The sequence below is a fragment of the Biomphalaria glabrata genome, chromosome 13, assembly GCF_947242115.1.
Source record: "Biomphalaria glabrata chromosome 13, xgBioGlab47.1, whole genome shotgun sequence".
In the NCBI taxonomy this organism is placed as follows: domain Eukaryota; kingdom Metazoa; phylum Mollusca; class Gastropoda; family Planorbidae; genus Biomphalaria; species Biomphalaria glabrata.
The window spans coordinates 11,931,703-11,958,785 of record NC_074723.1 but is presented as its reverse complement, the minus strand read 5'-3'; the positions used below and the strand labels follow the sequence as shown (position 1 = coordinate 11,958,785).

Below are 27,083 nucleotides of genomic sequence, written 5' to 3'. Positions count from 1 at the left end.
CGGTTATTTATAATTTAATTTTAATTATTATGTTTATAGCAGACGTACTTTTTTAAATGCGTTATTGATTTTGATATAAATTGTGCATTGAAAAAAAAACCGCCAACGCAGTACTCTCTCTGTTTTCTGCTATGGAATCAGCTCTCTGCTCTTCGACGTTCTATTCATTAGTCAATAAGTCTGCGATTGGTGACAAAGTGGTAAAGAGCTTGGCTTCCGAACCGATGGCTCTCAACAGGGCCGGCCCTACAGATTGCGGTGCCCTATGCGAAACGGTTTGCTTGGGGCCTATTCTGGGTTGTGATAAGGATAATAAGTGAAAATGAAGATTTTGTATGAGAAAATAAATTCGTCTTTGCATTTTTATTCATTCTTTACTAAGTACAAAATCACTGTCAAATTAGCTTTATGGGCCAACTACAGTAGATAGTAGTTTTTCAACAAAAAGCTGCTAAACATTCAGATCTGCCTTTTAGATTTACTATCGCTTTTTTTTATAGAGGTGGAGACAAATTTAGATCAATATTTGTATGCCAGTGACTATTAAAGTAAATTAAGTATTTGATTTGAACTTCTTGTTTTAGTTAAAATTCGCCTTATAATTACATTTTTATTTAATGAAAGCTGACAATGCCGGTTTTTTTTTAATTTCTAGTAGAATTGGCGTTTTCCATATTGAATGACACCCAGAAATGACAACTTTGTCTGTTTAAAGGAGATTTGCATCAGTTTTCAGAAGATTTTAATAATTTCAAGAGATTTTCTTGAATTTTTCGTATATTTTACGATTTTAGGAGAATTCCAGAAACCCTAATAAGTTGACATGGTTTATTTTAATAATTTACACCTAGAATTCGCGCGGGCCCTTTGAAAGTGCGGGGCCCACTTCGGCCGCATAGGTTGCATTGGCCTAAGATCGGCCCTGGGTCTCAAGTTCGAATCCAAGTAAAAAATTGGGATTTCGAGCTCTAGGTCTCCCCTGAATTCACCCAACTGACCTGATCTGATATATATTGGGGAAGCAAAGGTCGTTGTGCTGGCCACATGACGCCATTGCTAAACCTCGGACATAAAAAACAGATAAGCTTTACATCATCTGCCTCCGTAGATAGCGAGGTCTGAAATGGGTTTCTTTTTTTGGATAAGATGTAACTTAAATTTTAATTCTAGGTCTACATAATATGAAGTGAAATAAACATCCAATGTAGACCTAGACCCCATACAACCAAATCATTTGAACGGATCTGAAAGACATTCGATAGCTTACTATCAAAATAAACGGTCAACATGATTCGTTCTTTTCAATTCCTTCAGTCTGTACAAAACATGTGCTCTGTATCCTATATCATGCTATGTGATCTGTTTTCTATATCATGCTATGTGATCTGTATTCTATATCATGCTATGTGATCTGTATGCATCACCAGTGTATCATTTACAGAACATAACTAAGTATCATATACATGTACCCTGTATCAATGCAACTAATTTCCATGTACTTCAGCAAAAATCAAAGTTTGTAGTTTATGCACACGTTCCTCTTCAACGACCCCATTTAGCTATGTCCGTGTCCGTATATGAGGTTCAACAAAGGTTATTTATCTGCAGGAAACATGTAGAAACTCAAACACATGCACACACACACACACACACACCACACACTAAAATTCACTGATCAAAACATCAACACGTCTAGGTCCTCAAAAGAGAGAAAGAGACAAATAGTGAACAGATAAAAATGCGAATGTGTGTATGTTCATGTGTGTGTGTGTGTATATATAAGTGGGCCTATATAATAAAAAAAAGGGGATGGGGGTGGGGATTTTTCCTAACTTACCTGGTGTCAAATGGAAAAAATTCCTGATCTCGAGTCACGATGAAACTCTCAGGTGAAGCGACACGGTTTAAAGCTAAAGCTAGAGATATAGACGAGTTGCTTCTTTTATTCAATTTGTTTCTCATCAGTCTAAGTGTAAAGCTGTAAATTATAAAGTGTATGTTGTAACAACAGGTTGTCTGATTAGGATTCGAAATTATTATTATTTTTTTTTTCGAAATGGATTACTAGTTATATAAAAAGAAAGTGTTATTGATTAACTTTTTTTTCTCACATTGAGAAATGACTAGGTTTCTGGAGCATTTGATTCAAACTTCTCTTATACACCTTGACACGTTTATCTAGACTATTAATTGCCGTTACAATAATATATTCACTGTGAATGAAATAGTGGTTCGAATTATCCCATTGGTCAGCTTTGATTCTCAATATATAATTATAAAATCCGTATGCAAAATAAAAAAAAATATGTCACCTAAAAAGTACTCGTACAAATAAATATTTACTTTTGACTAAGAATACTTTGAGACCGTTCAGGACAGAAGACTAAACGGTGAAGTGGCAATACTATATAAAACATAGAACCATAACTTACAAATAGAAAAAAATACAAGCTAATAAACTACTCAGAAAGATCAAGTCATTATTGTTCTGTTTATACATTCTGTTTGAAATGACATCACCGTTCGTTCAGTGGAGGAGTAAAATGGGATGAAGAAAACTAAAATGGGACAAGGGGAGCAACTCTCTGAGTAGACTTATATTCTTATCTTATATAATACAGACCATACTACAAAAGAAGATGATTACGTCCTACGCGTCATGCATCTTGTCATGCATGTTAACCAAAGACTTAAATTCTGCTAAATCACTGGTTTTCCTGGCTGGCTCAGGCAACCCATTCCATGCTCTAATAGCACTAGGGAAGAAGGAGCTTTTGTACAAATTTGTCCTAGCATATGGAACGAGGAATGTGCCTTTATCTTGTGTCTTTAAGAGTATTTTATTAGCGGCCCCCGAAAAGGGAAAAGACGCTATTAGTTTTGTGCGAAATGTCTGTCCGTTTTTCCGTCTGTCCGTCCGTCTGTCCGTCTGTCCGTCCGTCCCGTTTAGATCTCGTAAACTAGAAGAGATATTGAAAATCCGACTTCACAATATTTTAGACCATTCAAAGTTCTGATGCAACGGCTACTTTTTTTTTTCCTGAAAGCAAAAATTCTAATTTTTAAAAATCAATTATGCAAGAAGTTTTTTTATAAGAAAAAGCTAATTAGTATGCATTATATGTCACACCTAATTTAAGACGAATAGTAATCTTATAAACATCATTTTCGTGATCATTTTTTTATATAGCGGAATTTTTTTTTTTTTTTTAATTTTTATTTTAGAATTCGAAAATGAGATTGAGCCTTTTCAAAGAAATTAATTTATTTAGTTCGAACCGAGGGTCCCGGGTTCGAATCCTGGTGAAGACTGGGATTTTCAACTTCTGAGTCTACCCAGCTCTAATGGGTACCTGACATTAGTTGGGGAAAAGCAAAGGCGGTTGGTCGTTGTGCTGGCTACATGACACCCTCGTTAACCGTAGGCCACAACGACAGATGAACTTTACATCATCTGCCCTATAGACCACAAACTAGTTAGGCCAGGTTCACATCTAACTTTATATTCACTTTCACGTATCCTTTGATCTGCGGGACGGTTGGGGCACTACACAAGATCTGTTAACCTTCTTTCTCCATTCTTATCTCTCATTTGTCTTTGATATAATTTCATTCGGATGTTCTTTCTGAAAATATTGAAGCCTACCTGGGTGGACCACTGGTCGTGCGGTTTGCGCGCTGGACTGTCGTTTGGATTTATCGACGATCGAAGGTTCAAACCCTGCCTGCTCCCATCCCCCGTCGTCCTGCGGGAGGTTTGGACTAGGAAGTAAACTATCTTCAACTCTGAAGGATTATCCGAATTATGTATAAACATTTTACTTCGGGGGCCGATTTTGAGTTTGTGTTTCCACACAAACTGTCTTTTGTAACCTTGTTAGATTTTATTTTGTATTTCAAGTTTATGGTTCAGTGTTTTATGTATAATTGCTACTTTTCTTTTGAGTCTTCTCTCCTGAAGGCTTTCTAAATTTAGTGATTTTACTAAAGGTGTTACTCTAGTCAAATGTGAATATTCGTTAGTTATGAATCTCACTGCTCTATTTTGTGTCTGTTCCAGTTTAATACTTTCTTGAGTTGACGGGTCCAAAACAGAGGATGCATATTCTATTTCTGGTCGAACCAATTTTATTTCATAAGCATATTCCATTAGCAAGGACGAATTGATATAAGTGCTCTCTCGTTCAATAGAGCATTCGTGGTAACTTAATAACAAACTAATAGCCTATCATTGTTAAAGAGATTTTGTAGACTTTGTGGCTACTACTGTATATGTATAATATGTCAGACGAGCGATTTTAGATGATCTTTTGCCTTTGTTTTGTAAGTTGAAAAAAAAAGAACAGGTATCGAACTTGTACTTCGGTAAAGTCTGCTTGATGTCCCAGCACAGTTACCAACAGAGCTATCGGCATTTTCATTTTTCTGGTTGCCTGAATCAGCCAGGAAATGAAATGACTTAGAAGTCTGCAACATTAATTAACCTATTAACTAACACATGGATAAGCGTAGGACAGATTTATTTTCTTTTATGAAGGAAAGTCTTTAATTTAAAAGATAGGATAATAGCTTTCTTCGTCCCGCTGTTCAATAGCGTCTCTCTCCATCGACACTTGACCTAGATATTTTGTCTAAAGCAAACAATGTTAAATTTTGCCCTGTGTACACACGAAAGTTTGGGGCATATAAGCTTACTATTCAGGTCGCACATTCATGGGCAGAACCTGTGTGGACACAAAAAGAAACTGTGTGGACATGGATCTCATAAAAATGGCTCCAACGATTTTCCTAGAAATTTGACAGTTGATGTATATCGTTGGAAAAAGAATTGCTAGCTCATTAGCCACACTGGGAAAAACTCTAGTTTGACCGTTATACGTTTTCTAAGTATAAAAAAATTATAATTTAAATTTGGCTAGAGGACTAAGAATCTTTACCTTGGATAGATTACGTCTTCAGGTAGTCCCGCATGTTGATCTATTCATTATAGAGTTTAATAATATTTTGCGCATCGTCTTCTAGGTGTAGATCTAAAGGCCTATCATTAGAAGGTTCTAAAGTCTAGTGGATTTAGACATTTGCTTAACTGGGGGGGGGGGGGGGGTGCAACGGGAAAACAAAAAATTTGTTCCATTTTTTGAAATCTAACATTCTTTACTTATCACCATCAAAATAATGGCACTAGAAGTTGTCTAAAGCAGATATTGTCTTTTGAAAGAGAGTATTCTTGTTTTAGATGTTCTATGTCAACTTGCGTGTGTTATTTTTAGCTTCCCACAATGACCACAAAGAAAGGATCCTACCAAGTGTGGCACACGGACACCTATGGACTTCCTGGGTCAGTTGACAAAGTAAGTCGTTCTTATCTTAGAAACCTGGTTCTAAATGTATGCGCCACGGACAACGTACGAATCTGTATACGAGGGTTAGGTCACATGTTTTTGCTGTAAAGTGGGTGAAATACACAACTTAGTGTGGTCAGTTGACCACGTCCTGGACAATATACGAAGTTAAGTAAAACAGAATCTGCTATTTCGTTAAATTTGTTTGTATGTTGGTAGTACTCTCGTGAAGCATAGATGATGTTTGTGTGGTGAAGTTGTTATTATGTCTGCACAGGTTAGTTCCTTTAAGGTTAGTTCCTTCTAGATTAATTCTTTGTAATTCTCCTAAAAGTAAAAGACTTAGAACTCCTGACCTATAGAAGCTTGCCTCCATCTGCATGTCGGAGCAGACTACTGCCTTTGACAAATCCAAGCAGATTTGAATTTTTGTATCCCTATGACCAAGGGTTCTTATCACAAGATGGTTAAGTTAGAAGCGAGGCCAAAGGCCGAGAATACCGGGGAGATAACCAAATGCATAAGGATCACCGACTTCTCATTTTTTCCTCAGTGTTGTTTCTGAAAACTTTCTAATGTTTTGATATATCCGCAAGGCAGCAGAGAATTTGATTCAGTTTTCTTTAACGTACGTCGGTATTCAGTCAAGACTAACAAGCCAGACCTGCCCGAAGCGTAGTGGATTAAGCATCACTTGCTTGCCATTTTCCTTTCTCCTGTTGTTGATAAGTGAAGGCCAGGAGTTAAACTGGTTGTCTGCGGCTGAGACCATGACATTAGAAAACATTTTATAGGTATTGAAGTACCACTTCCACTTAAAGCAATAAAAATCTTACGGATCAACTGTCAATGAAATCTCATATAAACATTTTAGCGGCCCCCGAAAGGGGAATAGACGCTCTTAGTTTTATGTGGTCCGTCCGTCCGGTTTAGATCTCGTAAACCAGAAAAGATATTAATAATCCGACATCATGATATTTTAGATCTTTCAGATGCAACGTCTACTTTTTTCTTTCTAAAAGCGAAAAATTAAATTTAAAAAAATCAACTATGCAAACAGTTTTTTCATAAATATACCCCATTTTTTTTACAACTATCCACTATTAATATTAATTAACACGGGAGGCTATTAAGAACGGGAGATGACTATTTACTGTATTTACAACACATTTATTCAAATGGTTTTAGATTTTTGTCAAACACATTTATTTTTACAAATGTATGGCTAGGTTATGTAAGTTCTGTAATACTAACTACTAAATTTACACACACACGCACAAATTTTTTGTTTTAAAGAAAAAATTTCTATTTAATATGCATATAAGTTGAACATAGTTTGAAACGACAATTAATAAGTAGTTTTTCATATTATCGCTTGCACTACAGCACTACACCATATGCTATGCTTTGATGTTTTTACTTTTTTTTTCTTGAGGCTTTGACTAAGAGATTGGCCTTTACAAACAATTAGATCAATTAGATATTCATTATATGACATCTGTTAGGCCACTTTCACATCTAACTTCACATTCACCTATCCCTTGGTCTGCTGGACCATTGCCCATATAAGATCGGTCAACCTTCCTTCGCCATTCTTCTCTGTTATTTGCCTTTGATAGAATTTCATTCTGATATTAATTTTGAAAATATTTAAACCTGCCTTTTTACCTGCCTGGGTGGACCACTTTGGGGGCCAATTTTGAGTTTGTGTTCCCACACAAATTGTCTTGGTAACCTTTTTTTTTTTTGCTATTGTTACATTTTGTGTTGGCTTGAACCAGTTTTAGAAGCCCTCTCTGTGTTCGTTTCAAGAAAACAATTAACTGTGAGACCCACAGCTGGCTTCTATAACAAAATGAGACATTACCATACAAGAAGAATGTCGTTACACTCCGACATAAAGGTTAAGGTTAATTAACTGAATATAATTAATGACTGACATGACGTCATCGTGAAGCTGTGTCATTCACGTTCATTTCATTCACTGTGTGTGTGTGTTTTTGTGTGTGTGTGTACTTTCAGCAAACAAGCTTTAGTCAAGACTCTGGCCACATAGGTGACAATGACTCAAGGGCGGAGCTTGCAGAAGACTTTGGAGGGACGGAAGAAGAGAGAGAACAATGGGGCAACAAAGCGGAGTTCATCCTGTCGTGTATCGGGCTTTCTGTGGGATTGGGCAATGTCTGGAGATTTCCTTACCTTGCCTATGCCAATGGCGGAGGTTAGCTCATTTCCTATTCATATGATTATCTTTCTTCTTCCTCTTTCCTCTTTCCTCTTTCCTCTTCTTCTGACTAGTTCAGCTGACATTGCTGCTTGGTACATTTAGTGTTTTTTTTTTTCTTCTGTTTTTTGAATTACATTCTTGACATCATAATTTTAACAGAATGTTAATTTTGGTTTACTGATAAGTCAGATCTATGTCAAGAATATTTCTCGTGTTTTCTTTAAGCTACAAACGTTAATTAAGTTTTTGTATTATCCTTGACGAATGGTGCCTACCAAATACTTGACAGATTCACATAGCATTCTTTTATTGTTCTTTTTGTTTTACTGATTTTTTTTTTAAGGGCAAAGCATTGGGTGCCATTCTGTGAGGATGATGAAGTTTCTTCTTTAACATAATACTTTATCTTGGTACGGCAATTTAGTGAAACATAATATAGGTTTAATCTCTATCCTCGGCGTTAAATGTTCCACTCTTTTGTAAGTCTAAAAAAAATCAAATATATATTTAATTGATTGTAAGGAGTATGTATGAATATATGTGTATGTATGTTACATATTGAAATCGTAACCGTTCGACCAATTTTGATCAAACGTGGCATACGTGTTCCTTAGATACTAGCGGTGAATTTTAGATATACTAATTAGAAGAACAAAAGTTTGTAACAACTGGGGTAAACTCATTTTCAAAGTATTTTCTATTATCTATGAATACGTCGGGAGGCGCGGTGGCTGAGCGGTAAAGCGCTTGGCTTCCGAACCGGGGACCGGGGTTCGAATCCTGGTGAAGACTGGGATTTTTAATTTCAGGATCTTCGGGCGCCTCTGAGTCCACCCAGCTCTAATGGGTACCTGACATTAGTTGGGGAAAAGTAAAGGCGGTTGGTCGTTGTGCTGGCCACATGACACCCTTGTTAACCGTAGGCCACAGAAACAGATGACCTTTACATCATCAGCCCTATAGACCACAAGGTCTGAAAGGGGAACTTTACTTTATGAATACGTCGGCTAAATGCTTAAAGCCCATTTTCATAGTTTACTTTCATTTTTGTGGGAAAATTTTAAAAGTGTTAAGGCAACATCACTCCATGTTTGACATAGATCTATATCCAACGATACACAAACTAAGGCCCGAGGGCCGAGGGTCATATCTGGCTAGTACAATAATAAACACCAGACTTATATAGTAATATAGATGTAGTGTCAAATAAATGTTTTACATGTTTCGGATGTTCCTTCAGAGTTGAAGATAATTACTTCCTAGTCCAAACCTCCCGCAGGACGACGGGGGATGGGAGCGGGCAGGGTTTGAACCCTGGACCATCGATAAATCTGAACGCCAATCCAGCGCGCAAACCGCACGACCAGGCAGCAATCCTAAATACAAGAATAGATATCTAATGGCTGCGATTCAACTAAGGGCAGTAAACCTTCTGATCACTTACATGACTACTTTAACTTCCGATTGCTTAATCAAAGCCTCTACTAATGTCCTGACATTCAAAACATTATTCATGTGTCTAGTTTTTATTTTATTTTTTTGTACCAGCGGCTTTCCTGATCGCTTACATCATACTTCAGCTCTTGATTGGTAAACCAATGTATTTCATGGAACTGGTCATGGGTCAGTACTCTGGGAGTGGACCAACTAAAGTCTGGAGAATGAATCCTGCCGCTAAAGGTAACAGTTTGACCTACCACCGTATTAAATCCAGTTGACATGGTCTGTTGCTTCAATGAACTCTCTATATAAGGTTTTTGTATGGAATTGGTACAAGTGTTTAAAATACAATGTAGCCGACTGCTGATGTCCCGATCGGTGTCAAGGTTTGGCATCTTTAAGCTCGATAGACTAACGGATAAGCAAGAATGAGCTTTGGCTCTTAAAGATTTTAATGACTCGGATGTTTGGTGGTGAATACAACGCCATATTTCAAAACACTAGGTTTCGTGAGTCAACAACTAAATCGAAGCTTTAAGTACTAAAAAAAAAAAGAAAGTCCCCCTTTCAGGGTGTCACGTGGCCAGCACAACGAATTTATTTTTTTAAGTACATAAATACATTAAAAGGCATTCGCCAGGGAAATGTACAAACAAAGTATGTAAGAGGGTCAAACACTACAGAGCTTTTATTGCCTAATTCACACATCAATAAAAACAGTCAGCTGCGGTGCCCCACACGACCTCTCTTCACCGCATGTGGTTACTGAATTGTATGTTTATGTAAAATATGTTTATCTTAGTTTATAGAATAATTTACTTAAAGATGCACACTGTATCACTCTTAGAAACATTTAGAGGATTTACAGTATTGATTTTTAATTCAAACGTGTTTTTTGTTTGTTTCTTTATCTTAACGCCTCCATTTTTTAAACTCTTGTGCTACTCATTGAATGGTATCAGCCTCACGACCTCATGGCTTTATCCCCAGGCATAGGCGTCTCCATGTGTATGATCTCCCTCATCGTCTCCATCTACTACAACATCATCATGGCCTACACCCTCTATTACTTCTTCGCCTCCATGCAGGAAACACTGCCGTGGACTCAATGTTCAGAGGTAATCGCTTTCGGTATAGAACTCTTATTTTACTTCTTTTTTTAAAATTTCTATTAGTTCACGCTTACTTTATTATATTCTATAGACAAAGGACGGACGGTGGTCAAAAGATGGAGGGTGGTCAAAAGGTGGACGGTGATCAAAAGGTCGACCGTGGTCAAAAGGTGGAGGGTGGTCAAAAGGCTCACGGTGGTCGAAAGTTTCATAGTGGTCAAAAGGTGGACGGTGGTCAAAAGATGGAGGGTGGTCAAAAGATGGAGGGTGGTCAGAAGGTGGACGGTGGTCAAAAGGTGGAGGGTGGTCAAAAGGTGGAACTATATCACTATAGCTATAATACATAAACACAGAACCATGGCTTACAAACACAGAAACCTAACCAAGTAAATTACTCAGACGCTCAGCACATTTCTTATTCCTTATAAACGTATGTCTATTATTATTTAGAAAAAAAATTATAACGGTCAAACTAGTGTTTCCCCAGTGTGGTCAGTTAGCTAGTAATTCTTTTCCCAAAGATAGAAGTCAACTGTCAAATTTCTAGGAAAAGCGGTAGAGCCTTTTTGAGATCCGTGTCCTTGCAGATTCCAGGTTCCAATTTCCAATTATAAAAAGAAAATGGCAACCTAAATTCACTCCATTACTTTCTGTCATTCTTCTGTTGACGTCATTGATTTCGTTGGTTTACCATTGCTGTCTCTTTAAAAACTTGAAGCCTATTAACTGCAACAAACTAATACAAAATGGCATTCACAGCGATCGATGCTATTTTGTTTGTTTTACATTTTCGGATGTTCCTTGAAGAATTGAAGGTTATAGCCAAGCCCAAACTTCCGCAGATCGGCCGGGGATAGTGGCGGACGGGGATAGGGGCGGACGGGGAGAGGGGCGGACGGGGATAGGGGTGGACGGGGATAGGGTCGGACGGGGTTAGAACTCATGACGATCAACACGGCGTACAAGAGCGCATATCATACGACCGGACAGCAATCTCTAGCCAAATTTTACGTCGCTGATTAAGTATGCTGCTAAAATTACAACCTCGGTCTTTAATACAAGGCTATAATTTTAGCAACGCCAAGCTACGTAGGAGATTCGTTGGTGGCACCAAAGTATAAACTTTATAGTCATACAACGCTGATTATTTGAAACTCTAGAGTCACGTTTAAAGATTCTGTCAAGTTATACCGAACTGGCTCAAACTCTTTTGCTTGAGAAGTCAAACTATAATATTGAAACGAACACTTCTTTATGACAAGTCTCTGAGTTAATAGATTTAAAAAACAAAGAAATTGAGAAGTATTTCTACACTGAAATTGAAATATGTAAATATTTAATTTAATTTAAGTCAAGTATTTAATTTGCTCTAAACAAAAAAAGAAAAGAATTAAAATTAATACGACTACGAGGATAGAAAATACGAAAAACATGCATATACGTAACCCTGCCGGACCAAGTAAAACAAAGGACGTTTGGGCCACGAGGCCTTCATCAGCTACAAAACAAACAAAAAATAAAAAACAATTAACACAAAATAGTCTTAAGTTAACTTATCTGTCCGATGTTGTTTTCTATCGAGGCAGAAAAGAAATGAGCTACGCTGGTGTAAAAGCGCGGGAAAACGGAAAGGGGCGGAGATGTCAGGCAAAGATGAATGGGAAAAGGGGGTACCGTAGTGTTAGTGCCCATCGCGTATTAAATAAAAGTGTGCTGGTTGTTGATCCCGTTAGGTTGGAGGGTGCCTGACATGTAAATAAGTTTGTTTTCGATCTGCAGACGGGTGTTTTTGTCATTGCATTGTTGTATAGCAGTGACGAGGAGGTCGGTGGTACCCCTATGATGTGTGTTATTAAAATCGATAGAGACGGGCTTAGTTGCAAAGTTACGAATGGTGTTCTTGGAGTTGTGTTTTTAAGGTCCTGCATGTGTTTCCAATATAGACCATCTGACACCTTGAGCATATTATAGCATATATGACTCCTCTATTATTACAGTTAAATTCGCCACTGATCTTGAAGGTCATTCCCACCTCTTGTAGTATTCAGGCGAGACCAAAACCTACAAGACATAATAGTACACACTAAACTCCACAACATTTCAAGTGAACCTGGCACTTGGCCATGTAAGCGACGTAATTGTCAGACCTGCTAACACACGCTCGCCACCCCCACCATCTCCTGTCCTAAAATGACCATCAAGATCAGTGGCGAATTTAACTGTAATAGTAGAGGAGTTTTTTGTTTGTTTTGTAGCTGATGAAGGCCTCGTGGCCCAAACGTCCTTTGTTTTACTTGGTCCGGCAGGGTTACATATATGCATGTTTTTCGTATTTTCTATACAGTCGTTTACCCCTGCAGCAGTAAATCTTTGGTTTTTTGAGTCTTTGACTACGAGGATAGGCTTGATTAGCTGCCTGCAGCTAGTGCTGTAACGTCAAGTCTTAACAAAAAAAAAAAAAAAAAAACAGGGCCGTATTCTGCCTCAAAAGTTCTATCGTGTACTCAATGTTCTACAGGAGTGGATCCGAGATTATAACTGTGTGTCCAAATATGAGCCCAGCCCTGCTCCATGTACACTCAACATGACACAGAACCAGGAATTAGGCAAGTGTTCATGTACAGGTAACTCGACCATAGACAACAGTTCTCTCCCTTTCAACATGAGCTGTACACCAAAAATAGTAGGAACATCTTCGGCGGAACTTTACTTCTAGTGAGTAAACACCTTCCAAGGAGATTATATAGTTTGTTTGTTTAAATAGGGATATAAATCTAGATCTTTGTCTAGAACAGAATACTTCCAAGGAGATGATACAGTTTGTTTGTTTTTTTAAATAGGGATATAAATCTAGATCTTTGTCTAGAACAGAATACTGGAAATGTTTTAGTAAGTAAGAACGTACGAACAAATAAAAATGTAATCCTATGGACGCAAACATTTCGTTTAGGAGTTATGTCCCTTGTTTTGTTGTCATTTTCAAACGTAACTTTCTCTTTTAAACTCTGCTGTACAACTGAATGTTTAGGTCTAGGAGGTCGCGGGCACGCTGCCCTGCCTCATCGTGGCGCCCGCGTGGAAACGGCCATTTGAGGAAGTGGCTAGGCGAAATGGGTAGCAACACAGGACTCCCGTGGGGATGCCCACGGGTAGACGAGAGTCCACCCATTGCACGGGCGGGGTTGTAACAAAGTCCCCACAAACACGTCACCAATCCATGCGCTGTTCCTCAAAGGGACCGTTACATAAATGGCGGGTCCCGCACAGTTAGCTTGGTACATTGAAGGAAAATGGCAGAAGTCCCCGGTGCATTCCCGGCCTTCGGCCGTGTCTCTAGTCCACGTGTCGGGGGCCGAACGCATCGGTCAACAGCAATGCCTCACATAGGCATTGTCTAGGGTCTCTCCCAAACAGAACTGTGTGTTCACACAGGTTTGTTTTTTTTTACTGTTTGGCGTCCAAACAGGTTTTTTTTCAAACTTAGAGCTCGAAGAGCCTTCGGCTCAGCTCTTAGACATCAACAAGGTCTAGGAGGTTGAAATCTTCATTTCTGAAGGAACGCCTGATATTGTGAAGAGCAAATAAACAAATAATCATATATAATAGCAATGTCTTCCAATCCAAATTAGGTATGTGTAGTCATGTGAAATAAGCATCTATTATATTTTAGGAAAATCTCAGTTCCAAACCTAAGCAAAAACACATAAGATTAAGAGTATAGAACTATTGGGGAAGCTCTATGAAGGCTAAAGACCTAAATAAATGATGAACGTTTTGGTGAATCTATTGTACAGAATAATGAAGGGTTGATCAGCCAAGCTTTTTGTTTCCTAAAGTTATAATAATTTATGTTTGCATATTTCACTAACTTATTCCTGTGTAACTTCAGGGAAGCAAAGGGCCGCAACTACACCTTTCCAACGAACACTGTAATGAGCAGCTTTCTTCATCTGCTCCCATGTCATTCCAGTATCCTCAGCTTTGCGTTTTATAGTTCTTCTAAATCAAATTTTCTAAGTATTTTTTTCCGTTTGTAGATCAATTATATTTCAATTATATTTTAATAATATTATAACCCTGAAGTTCGTTTGAGCGTCCTTGACATTCTTGGAAATTCCCCATGGTGCGTTGGTGTTTTGATTTGTTTTTCTTTTTCTTAGTTACATAAAAAAAATACTGTTGGTGTGATTTATAATTTAAGACACTTAGTCAATTTGTTATAATTGTCTTTTTGTCTCTTCAAGTAAAGAGGTTATACAGATATCCTCAGATATGGAGCCAAGCAGCATGGGGGCTCCTCTGTATAGGATAGTGCTGTGTCTAATCCTGTCTTGGACCATTGTCGTCTTCTGTCTTATCAAAGGCATCAAGAGCTCGGGAAAGGTAGGTAATAAAATAACATTCCCCTATGAAAACTTGCGATTTATAGGACAGATGATGTTAAGGTCATCTGTTTCTGTGGCCCACAGTTAACGAGGGTGTCATGTGGCCAGCGTAAAGACCAACTGCTTTACTTATCCCCAACTAATGTCAGGTACATATTAGAGCTCAGGGGTTCTCAACCTGGGGGTCGCATCCTAGTGAAAAGTTGTGTTAGGGGGTCGCGGAGCTAAAAAGGTTGAGAACCACTGAGCTGGGTGAACTCTCAAAAGAGCACTAAGGATCCAAAAATTAAAACCAGGTTTTAACCCAGGACTCCTCTGTTCGGAAGCCTATCGCCAGGTCTTAACCCAGGACCCCCTCTGTTAGGAAGCCTATCGCCAGGTCTTAACCCAGGACCCCTCTGTTCGGAAGCCTATCGCCAGGTCTTAACCCAGGACCCCCTCTGTTAGGAAGCCTATCGCCAGGTCTTAACCCAGGACCCCTCTGTTCGGAAGCCTATCGCCAGGTCTTAACCCAGGACCCCCTCTGTTCGGAAGCCTATCTCCACAGGTCTTAACCCAGGACCCCTCTGTTCGGAAGCCTATCGCCAGGTCTTAACCCAGGACCCCTCTGTTCGGAAGCCCATCGCCAGGTCTTAACCCAGGACCCCTCTGTTCGGAAGCCTATCGCCAGGTCTTAACCCAGGACCCCTCTGTTCGGAAGCCTATCGCCAGGTCTTAACCCAGGACCCCTCTGTTCGGAAGCCCATCGCCAGGTCTTAACCCAGGACCCCTCTGTTCGGAAGCCTATCGCTAGGTCTTAACCCAGGACCCCTCTGTTCGGAAGCCTATCTCCAGGTCTTAACCCAGGACCACCTCTGTTAGGAAGCCTATCCCTGAGCCACCTTGCCCTCTGTTATAAACTAAGCTATAAGAAAATAAGGTAGATCTACACCAGACCTTCACATGTAGGCGACACAGACAGCACTGAAGCCATCATTATTAAGAAATCATAATTCAAAAAACTTTTTTTTGTACAAAATTGTAATATAGACTTTAATTAGTTTGTGTTTATGCTAAGCGTGATTAATGGCAAGAATGACGTCATCACTCTAGGTTGTCTATTTCACCGCCACATTTCCTTACGTCATCCTTTTGATTTTACTGGTGCGCGGAAGTCTTCTGGACGGGGCCAAGGAAGGTGTGGAGTTTTTCATCATACCTGAATGGAAGAAACTGGCCGACCTGCAGGTGAGATCATTGGATTTCTAAGAGAAGAGTATTCAGTGACATGAAGTGAAGTCTATTTAAAGATATTTATGAAGTTTCGCCCTTATCATGGGCGTTTGTAGATGTGTATGTGTGTGTTTAATAAATTCTGGGTTGTTGTTTTTTTTTTTACGATTTTCTTACATTTTGAGACCAAAAGTTTGCCTACACGAGTTAGTGACTCTGTCAAGAGTTGAAAACAAAGATTGTAAACATTTTGAAAGCAGAGCACTGCAAGTAGGCCTAGACTATAAGCAGTGGTTAATATATCAGATATACCTGTTGGAAGAAAATGTGACATAATGCATATTACAAAGTGATGGAAGATTTTAAACGTTTATTCAATGACTAAAATGAGTTATGAATTGTCAAAATATTTGAGAAGAGAGAATCAGTGCGCCCCACAAAATTATATAGTCAGATTACCACGCGCTCGCTTATGTTAAGCAAGCAACATCAAAAAACATAATTTATGTTCAAATGTTAAATTAATTATGTATATATCATACTCTGCATGGAGGTGGCCATATGCTAAAGGGATATTACTAATATTCTGTGAAAAGAAAAAAAATATAAGTCTGTGTCCCATTTGCTCAAACTGTAATCTGTTTTTTTTTTTATTAATAAAGTAACTAATGATGACATCTTTCTGAAATTTTAATAAAAAGTTTTGTCAAGCTCCAAGATTTATAAAAGCAAAATGTTTGCTTGATAGAAAAATGAAAAGATTTCAAAAAAATAAATATTCAAAATGTTTCAGACAATTGCAAAAGTGTCAGCTGAAAGAAGGAATTGAAAAAAAAAAAGATTTTTTGTGTCACTAAAATTTCCTGACAAACTTGATGCAGACAAAACCTTTGTCTGGCGAAGGGTATATTTAAACACCCTTATCGTCGCCGACGCCTGTTTTCTGCAAGGGCGTTTCCTTGGGTCTCAAATGTGTGTCCTGCAAACTATGTATTGTACCTAAAAAACATACATCGATAAAAAAAATATTTTTTAAAATTAATTATTATTTTTAATCATTTTGTTTGATGAGGGGAATTTTGTTTGTTTATAAGAATCAAAATATTTAAAACACGAAGCCTCAAAATAGTTCCATAGGAGTTTCCAAAAAAACAACAACACTTAAATACTAACCGCTCTATTTCCTATGCATTTATTGTCCTCTAGATCTATTGTGCAGTAGAAAGTCCAATAAATCCGTTTTTATATGGTCCAGGTTTGGGTGGCAGCAGCTGGTCAGATGTTCTTTTCTTTGGGAGTGTCGTTCGGAGGCATCATCATGTTTGGTAGCTACAACAAGTTTACAAACAAGGTTTATAGGTAGGAGACATCATCATGTTTGGTAGCTACAACAAGTTTACAAACAAGATTTATAGGTAGGAGACATCATCATGTTTGGTAGCTACAACAAGTTTACAAACAAGGTTTATAGGTAGGAGACATCATCATGTTTGGTAGCTACAACAAGTTTACAAACAAGGTTTATAGGTAGGAGGCATCATCATGTTTGGTAGCTACAACAAGTTTACAAACAAGGTTTATAGGTAGGAGACATCATCATGTTTGGTAGCTACAACAAGTTTACAAACAAGGTTTATAGGTAGGAGACATCATCATGTTTGGTAGCTACAACAAGTTTACAAACAAGGTTTATAGGTAGGAGACATCATCATGTTTGGTAGCTACAACAAGTTTACAAACAAGGTTTATAGGTAGGAGACATCATCATGTTTGGTAGCTACAACAAGTTTACAAACAAGGTTTATAGGTAGGAGACATCATCATGTTTGGTAGCTACAACAAGTTTACAAACAAGATTTATAGGTAGGAGACATCATCATGTTTGGTAGCTACAACAAGTTTACAAACAAGGTTTATAGGTAGGAGACATCATCATGTTTGGTAGCTACAACAAGTTTACAAACAAGGTTTATAGGTAGGAGACATCATCATGTTTGGTAGCTACAACAAGTTTACAAACAAGATTTATAGGTAGGAGACATCATCATGTTTGGTAGCTACAACAAGTTTACAAACAAGGTTTATAGGTAGGAGACATCATCATGTTTGGTAGCTACAACAAGTTTACAAACAAGGTTTATAGGTAGGAGACATCATCATGTTTGGTAGCTACAACAAGTTTACAAACAAGGTTTATAGGTAGGAGACATCATCATGTTTGGTAGCTACAACAAGTTTACAAACAAGGTTTATAGGTAGGAGGCATCATCATGTTTGGTAGCTACAACAAGTTTACAAACAAGGTTTATAGGTAGGAGACATCATCATGTTTGGTAGCTACAACAAGTTTACAAACAAGGTTTATAGGTAGGAGACATCATCATGTTTGGTAGCTACAACAAGTTTACAAACAAGATTTATAGGTAGGAGACATCATCATGTTTGGTAGCTACAACAAGTTTACAAACAAGGTTTATAGGTAGGAGACATCATCATGTTTGGTAGCTACAACAAGTTTACAAACAAGGTTTATAGGTAGGAGACGCCTAAGAGTGTGGACCTGTGCATACTTAGGAAGAGGGAGTGGAAGAGAGAAATAGAGAAAAGAGAAATAGAATAAAGGGGAAAAGTGAAAGAGAAAAAAGATAGATAGAAAGAGAATAAAATGAAGACAGTGAAAAAGAAAGAATGAGAGACAAGAATAGCCTAGACCAACAAAGAGAGAGAGAGAAAAGAGAAATAGAATAAAGGGGAAAAGGGAAAGAGAGAAAAAAAGATAGATAGTAAGAGAACAAAATGAAGACAGTGAAAAAGAAAGAATGAGAGACAAGAATAGCCTAGAGCAACAAAGAGAGAGAGAGAGAGAGAGAGAAAGAGAAAGACAGACACAATGAAAAAAAAAGCGAAATGGAAATGATACAGAGCTAGAGAGAGAGAGAGTGAGAGAGAGTGTGTGAGAGAGAAAGACAAAGAGAGGGAGAAAAAAGGATATGGAATTGAAGCAATTCTCTGAACCTAAACGACGTCATCATTTATTCAAATATCATTAACCTAGATTTTGCAATAGTTACTCTCATTTATAATCAGGTATAACATATTGTCTCCTCGGTTGCTAAAAATGAACTTGTGTGTCTGTCCAGTGACTCTCTGCTCATCAGCCTGACAGATATGATCACTAGCATCATTGCTGGCTTCGTCGTCTTCACAGCATTTGGCGGCATGGCCAAAGCCACAGGCAGGAAGGTTTCCGAAGTTGCCAAAAGTGGTGAGCCATGAGTTGAACTTTCCACGCATTAGCAAATAATTTATATTTTTGGGGGGGATCGGAAACAGATACTGTTTTCAGGCATTAATAGTTTACGTCAATTGAATGACTGTTTACAGTCATTCTCCTTTTTTTTAAATTCCTACAATCAGCTTACATTGTTTCTCTACCCGAAAGACAAAATGTGGAAGGTGGTATAATGTTGCCCATAGCATTTTAATTTCTAACTATTAACTGAATATTACATTATTTAACAAACATCTTACTTACTTAATCCTGTGTACTCCCAGGGGAGCATAGGGCCGCAACCACACCTCTCCATTGAACTCGGTTCTGAGCAGCTTTCTTCATCTGCTCCCATGTCATTCCAGTACCCTCAGCTTCACTGATGACTGACCTCTTCCAGGTTTGCTTGGGTCTGCCCGCTTTCCTCTTTCCTTGTGGGTTCCAGTCAAGTGCCTGCCTTGCAACATTGGTAGCTGGTTTTCGCAGGGTGTGTCCTATCCAGCTCATGTATAATAAAACAATTTTTATCAGCACTTAAATCTATACCTAACTCTTTAGGTCCTACATTTATAAAAGCCTGTGACGAGATCCATGACTGATAGTGATATACTTAATGTGAATTGCGGGGCCCCTGCCAAACGCGGGGCCCAAATGAAGCAATCGGCCCAAGGCCAGCCCGGGCTATAATCCTATAAAATCAGTAATAAATAGATAAACTAACAATGTCAAGGACTCTATATTGAAAGGTCACAGTTCATTTAAATACGTTTCTCTATACACAGGCTATGGTATGGCCTTTGTCGTGTACCCGGAAGCTTTGTCCAATCTCCCCCCTTCACAGCTGTGGTCAGTTCTTTTCTTTTTTATGCTGTTTACTCTGGGACTGGACTCGGAGGTAAGTGCAAAAACAATTCTACAACCTTTTTACATCAACTCAGTTCGTTCTGTCTGGTTCATTTTGTAGTGTCATAAGGAGTACATTTCTCACACTTCCAATTCTTGGATCATGTGGAGATTTTGCACAATTATTCATTGGCCAAGACAATTTATGAATAAAATTTAAAAACAAAGGTTACAAAGACAGAATGTGTGGAAATACAAACTCAAGATCGCCCCCCCCCCCCGAAGTGGTCCTCCCAGGCAGATATCAATATTTAAAGAACATCAGAATGAAATTGTATCAAAGACAAATGACAGAAGAATGGAGAAAGAGGGTTGACAGATCTTGTGTGGTGCCCCAGCGGTCCAGCAGACCAAAGGATAGGTGAAAGTGAATGTGTTTGATATTTAAAAAGGGAAATGAATTCTACATTATTGAGATATACAGTTGAGTTGTAAATGTAGAGCTATTTCCCTTAGAAAAGTGTTGTTGTTTTTTTGTTCGTTTGTCGAGCGTTGCATTTTGAGAGTATTGTTAATTGACATTGAAGGTAACATACTGCTGATCTGCAGAAAACCAACAAGTTATATCATGTAGTACATGTACCTTGTATGATTAAGAAATTATCAAGATTCTAGAATATTCTACAACATTAAAACAGGTGAATGTTTGTTTCTCTTGTAGTTTGGCATGCTGGAGACAGTCATCACATGTATACAAGATGAGTTCCCAAAGCTGAAAAAATATAAAACTTACATTTGCATAGGTCTGAGCTGTGCTTGTTTCTTGATGGCTCTACCTTGTACATGTCCGGTGAGTAATTTAAGGCTTATCTTGCCAGCTGTTGGATGCTGAACTATAAGCTCTTTTGCGTAGCCGACAGTCAACGAGGATGTCCTGTGGCAGCTTCACTTGCCCAACGTTTGTCAAGTATCCATTAGATTAGGGTGGACGGCGGGGGGAGGGGGGGTGTCTTGTCACAAATCCCGAAGTTAAAAATTCTAGTTCTAACCGGGATTCGATCTCGAGATCCCACGGTTCGGAAGCCAAGCGGTTGTCCACTCGGACACCAGGCCCCATTATGAATTTAGTAGTAGTTTTTATTTTTATTATTAGCATGTTCACTTTGAAATGGAAAAAATAACTAAACATTATTTTATCATTTCATCCAGCAATAGTGAGTTTATTTCGTAAACAAGTTTCAGAAGGGAAATAAGTTATATCAAGATGTGTAACTCCAACTAGTTAGATGTCTAATGACACTCTATTTAGTAGCAGAATTAGTGATATTTGAATAGCTCAAAATGTTATCAAAATAAAGTTTTCAATGTTTGTTGAATGGAATGTTATCTAGACATCTATGTGTCTACACTACAATATGTACGCCTTTATCTATACGTTTTAAAACTGTTTCAAAGACAAATATTTTTTGTCCTCCCAAGGGAGGAGACTACGTGGTGACCATCATGGATCATTATGGATCTGACTTTGCCTTGCTGATTGTGTCTTGCTTTGAAGTCATATCAGTCATGTGGGTGTATGGTGAGTACATGCAGGGTCTACAGGAAGTCATATCAGTCATGTGGATGGTAATAGCTTCGAGGGTCTTCGTCTTATATTATCTTATCTTAGATAATACAGACGTTACTTTAAAAAAAGCAGATGATTACGTCCTTCGCGTCATGGATTTAGTCATTAATATTAACCAATGACCTAAACTCCGCCAAGTCACTGGTTTTCCTGGCTAGCTCAGACAACCCATTCCATGCTCTAATTAGGGAGGAAGGAGCATTGTTTTTAAATTTGTCCTGGCATATGGAATGAGGAATGTGCCTTTATCTTTGTGTCTTTCTGAGTATTTTATTAGATTTTGTTTTTGTATTTGAAGATTATGGTTCAGTGTTTTGTCCTAGAGGCTTTCCAAATTTAGTGGAACAGATGATATACCGTTTAATTTTTCCTGTAACTATGATGAAATACCTTGTTACAGTTTTACATTGTTTGACTTTTTCATCAAGTTTTGTCGTCATATAAAAATATTTGGCCATTTTTTAAACTTTAGGAGCCATGAGGTTTCTAAAAGATATTCAGTACATGCTCGGGTCCCGGCCTCATGGGTGGCCTTACTGGGTCTTCTGTTGGACAGTAACGGCGCCTCTTCTTATCGGGGTTTGTATACAGCACATTTTTTAAAGTTATCACTAATACTTTTGTATTTGTTCTTGATAAAAAACATGCACAAAGAGTTTTTAGCTTTGTGATTATGGTTAGTTATGGTTAGGGATGAAGCAAAAACAGAACAACATTGAAAAAAAGGCTTCTCATTGCTGATTAGAGAAATGGATGAACTATTCGTGTTGGTTTTTTTAAGCGACAATTTATTATGAAGAATCTGCAACTAACTCTGAACTAACTCTGAACCAAAGTCTAAACTAACTCTAAACCAATGTCTAAACTAACTCTAAACCAATGTCTAAACTAACTCTAAACCAATGTCTAAACTAACTCTAAACCAAAGTCTAAACTAACTCTAAACCAAAGTCTAAACTAACTCTGAACCAAGGTCTAAACTAATTCTAAACTAACACTAGACGTATTTTCTTCTGTGTAATCAGAGCTTTGAGTTTCCAACACATCACAAATAGTAAACACTTCTCAATAAATTGCTGCTGTTTACGTTCAGCTGATGTTCCTGTACCGTATGGTCCAATACAAGCCGCCCTCCTACAGCGACGGTACGCCCTACCCTCACTTTGCACAGAGTATAGGATGGACATTGCTGAGTTTGGTGCTGTGTCCTATACCGTTAGGACTCATTTGGAGACTGATCCAGTCTTTCAGTGACCCTTCAGTCACAACATTTAAAAGTGTAAGTATACCAAAAAAACTAGTGACAGATATTCTGTTGCCACTGGACTCGTGTTGGATGTTCCTAGTTACCCACTTGTAACCTTTTAGTTGTTAATATTATTGTAAGCTGAATGAAACGTCCACCTTTAATGTTACTCTGTCTTAGAAAAGTTTTTACACTCTTCTATAACTATAACCTATAATTTGGTATCACGAAATACTGAACGAAATCTGAAACGGGAAAGCCATTAATTACTGATTATAATATCTACAAAGGAAAGAAAGAATAGAAAACTATGACAATGTTTCCATGTGTCTAGATCTCTAATACTGACACCACAAACACATGACAAGAATTACTCTCTATATTCTTATTCGTTATGTTTGGTGTTTGGTTGATTCTTCAGAATCACTTTTATTTCACTTATGATTTATTTTCAGATAAATTAAAATTGTCACCTAGTTTTACAGACCAATCAAAAATTATTTACATTTTAACTTGACATTGTATTTCAAGTTCAAAGTAGTAAATACTTCAACAGACTATGTCCGCATCCCCCCCCCCCGCCTCCTCATCTCGATGGGTGATGGCGGTGGGTTAGAACCCGGATCCATCGAGTCGAGACGACAGTTCCGAGTTTATACCATAAGATCAGGTAGCAATCCATCTATAAAACTCCAACCATATGTTTACATCTGTACAAAGTGATCAGCTTTTAACTCTGCGCAATTATGTTAGACATAATATTTCTATGTGCTATAGTGAAATGATTATATTAATACAGATGTAGTGCTTAACTCCATTGTTTTTAATATTATTTAAATTTAGCACTGTCATACTCTATCCTACTCAACAGAGACTTCACTTTCTGTTTTCACCGTCCCCTGACTGGGGGCCGAATGACAAGTCTGCTAGAAAGATTCGAAACGAAGCCAAAAACTCGGACGATCTTTCAATGGAAAAATTATCCTACGACAACGCAACCGTCATACGAGATAGTCCAGAGAAGATCGTCTAGTCCTAAAAACATGAAAGTTATCAAGGGGAAAACAACCCCGATATTTTCAATGTAAACTTCATTAGTCTCAGTTAGATGAAAATTGTATGCATGTCTTAGTTGATCGAATTATTCTGTTGTGTTCTATGCAAATATTATAATTGCCAACTATGAATATAAATACAAAGTGTTGTCTTGGAGTCTGAAGATTAAGGAGGTTTGCAGTATGTCACGTGACTATGCAGTCCTAGCTGTGATCTGAATATTTTGCTACTTCCAGAGAAGATATGACTGTTGTCTGCCGGTGGTCACTTTTAGTTCTCTTTTCTCTGTATACGCCTGTCCTCGGCAGTAGACTGACTTCTTGTCTTCAAAATGTAGTCTGCTGCCTTAGTAACAGATCTCCAGTTTTTATATAATACTTAAATATAGGCTCTTATCTTCTGATGAAAACATATATTATTTGTAGAAAAAATATACAACTTTAAGTAGACTTTTTTTCCCCCATTGTTTCCAAATGGAATCGATGCTTATCTTCGCTTAGTATTATTTTATTATTATTCTATAAACTAAATTAACGAAAATGTAATTATATCTTTTTCCTGCAATGTAATACATATTAGCCAATGTGTCCAGCTGAGGCAACCTTGGGGGGGGGGGGGGAAGGTGATTGTTCATTGTGCTGTCCGTGTCACATCCTCGTTAGCCGTGGTTCATAAAACAGATAATTTCCCCATTGAATGAAAGGTCTGAAAGGAGTTCTAACTTTTTTACAAAGCTTACATCAGCTCACTCTGTCTTTCTGTCCGTCTGTGTGGTGAACAGTTAGAACATCCTTCCCATTTCTAGATCGAATTGAAACTTTGCACAATTATTCAATAGCGAAGACAATACATGAATCTATTTTTTTTTAATTTACCAATTAGTCAATTAATAACTTAATTACTTAATAATTAATTTGTTTGATACTGGCAAGGGAAATTGATCCTTCAGGTTTCACAGATATGGCTAAATATGTTTGGTTTTACCCTCTTAGATAATTAAACACAGTATATCTCCCATACCCATTCTCGGCTCGAATTGAAACTGTAAACAATTATTTATTGTATCTAACAAAGCATGAAGCATTTAAAATTACCCAAGTAGCCAATTAATTATTGGTAATTAATTAATTTGTTGAGGTCGAGAAGGAAAATAACTTCTACACTAATGAGAGATATAGTTGCAAGTATGGAGTTGTTCTTCATTTTTTTTAAAGGATTTGAAATATTTTGTTTCCAAATGTGTGTGAGAGAGGATGCAGGCTACTGGTTATATATATATATATACAGAGAGAGAGAGAGAGAGAGATTCAAATATGCATATTTCTTTTTTTAATATTAATAAAACGAAAATGATCTCACTGTGGCTGAATCTTGTAGTTTCTTAATGACTAAATTTAGTTCTCTTACAAACACATTTGACTTGTGACAGTTTCTGAAGATTACAAAAAAAAAATAATAATAATTTTGTTCTATGTATTAGCCCTAAGTCCTCCCTTCGCTACACACTATTTTCCCACACCATCCCCTCCTTTAATATTTATAAGAAAATCAATAGCATTTATTGTTTCCCAATTCATACATTATTGAAACATAGAGTTTGAAGATTTCAATGATGAAACAAATTCTGAATACAAACGGCATGTAACATCTCAAACTAGCACCACTAAGGTACCAAGGTTATTCACAGAAGAAGGGAAAGAAAATATGGGATGGCGAAAGTGAATGTTACTTCGGTCACTGCTAGGCGATGCCGCCGGGTAGTCAGAGGTTCGAATCCTCGTCTGGGCCTATGTGCCTCTTTATTGGCTTCACCTTCTTCTCTTAATAACCATGGTGCCTTAGTGCTGCTGTCATCCTCAAATTAGTGTGTTGTATTCGATAAGACAGTTTTTACATGATACATTTGAGTCAGTTCATTTTGTTGTAACTTGAACACGGAAAGTTGTAAATTAGAGACCAACTTTCTTGTCTCGAGTGGATCTCCTTGACTGTGGGACTAAGACCTAGGTCTTTGTGATATGAACTTTCTTGTCTCGAGTGGATCTCCTTGACTGTGGGACTAAGACCTAGGTCTTTGTGATATGAACTTTCTTGTCTCGAGTGGATCTCCTTGACTGTGGGGCTAAGACCTAGGTCTTTGTGATATGAACTTTCTTGTCTCGAGTGGATCTCCTTGACTGTGGGGCTAAGACCTAGGTCTTTGTGATATGAACTTTCTTGTCTCGAGTGGATCTCCTTGACTGTGGGGCTAAGACCTAGGTCTTTGTGATATGAACTTTCTTGTCTCGAGTGGATCTCTTTGACTGTGGGGCTAAGACCTAGGTCTTTGTGATATGAACTTTCTTGTCTCTAGTGGATCTCCTTGAATGTGGGGCTAAGACCTAGGTCTTTGTGATATGAACTTTCTTGTCTCGAGTGGATCTCCTTGACTGTGGGGCTAAGACCTAGGTCTTTGTGATATGAACTTTCTTGTCTCTAGTGGATCTCCTTGAATGTGGGGCTAAGACCTAGGTCTTTGTGATATGAACTTTCTTGTCTCGAGTGGATCTCCTTGACTGTGGGGCTAAGACCTAGGTCTTTGTGATATGAACTTTCTTGTCTCTAGTGGATCTCCTTGAATGTGGGCTAAGACCTAGGTCTTTGTGATATGAACTTTCTTGTCTCGAGTGGATCTCCTTGACTGTGGGGCTAAGACCTAGGTCTTTGTGATATGAACTTTCTTGTCTCTAGTGGATCTCCTTGAATGTGGGGCTAAGACCTAGGTCTTTGTGATATGAACTTTCTTGTCTCGAGTGGATCTCCTTGACTGTGGGGCTAAGACCTAGGTCTTTGTGATATGAACTTTCTTGTCTCTAGTGGATCTCCTTGAATGTGGGCTAAGACCTAGGTCTTTGTGATATGAACTTTCTTGTCTCGAGTGGATCTCCTTGACTGTGGGGCTAAGACCTAGGTCTTTGTGATATGAACTTTCTTGTCTCTAGTGGATCTCCTTGAATGTGGACTAAGACCTAGGTCTTTGTGATATGAACTTTCTTGTCTCTAGTGGATCTCCTTGACTGTGGGGCTAAGACCTAGCTCTTTGTGATATGAACTTTCTTGTCTCTAGTGGATCTCCTTGACTGTGGACTAAGACCTAGGTCTTTGTGATATGAACTTTCTTGTCTCTAGTGGATCTCCTTGACTGTGGGACTAAGACCTATGTCTTTGTGATATGAACTTTCTTGTCTCTAGTGGATCTCCTTGACTGTGGGACTAAGACCTATGTCTTTGTGATATGAACTTTCTTGTCTCTAGTGGATCTCCTTGACTGTGGGACTAAGAC

At 38.1% G+C, this 27,083-nt stretch overlaps 1 protein-coding gene across 1 annotated transcript; it reads left to right on the top strand.

The window, feature by feature from the left end:
- The first annotated feature begins 1,886 nt into the window (after positions 1-1,886).
- LOC106057469 (sodium- and chloride-dependent neutral and basic amino acid transporter B(0+)-like) lies at positions 1,887-24,257 on the top strand. The gene is made up of 16 exons (XM_056007974.1): positions 1,887-1,994; positions 5,271-5,351; positions 7,365-7,563; positions 9,118-9,249; positions 10,000-10,127; positions 12,640-12,836; positions 14,366-14,504; positions 15,599-15,733; positions 16,974-17,077; positions 18,859-18,983; positions 19,772-19,884; positions 20,554-20,682; positions 21,312-21,411; positions 21,932-22,038; positions 22,553-22,738; positions 23,577-24,257. The coding sequence occupies exons 2-16, from the start codon at positions 5,280-5,282 to the stop codon at positions 23,736-23,738; spliced, it is 2,028 nt and encodes a 675-aa protein (XP_055863949.1). The 5' UTR covers positions 1,887-1,994; positions 5,271-5,279; the 3' UTR covers positions 23,739-24,257.
- Positions 24,258-27,083: the final 2,826 nt, after the last annotated feature.

What these genes read in the sequence shown, in the direction of transcription:
- LOC106057469 (XM_056007974.1), top strand. Translation starts at nt 5,280, where the DNA reads ATGACCACAAAGAAAGGATCCTACCAAGTGTGGCACACGGACACCTAT. An exon ending in AATGAATCCTGCCGCTAAAG is followed by an intron (nt 9,250 to 9,999) that starts GTAACAGTTTGA and finishes CTTTATCCCCAG; the next exon opens with GCATAGGCGTCTCCATGTGT. An exon ending in TTTACAAACAAGGTTTATAG is followed by an intron (nt 17,078 to 18,858) that starts GTAGGAGACATC and finishes GTGTCTGTCCAG; the next exon opens with TGACTCTCTGCTCATCAGCC.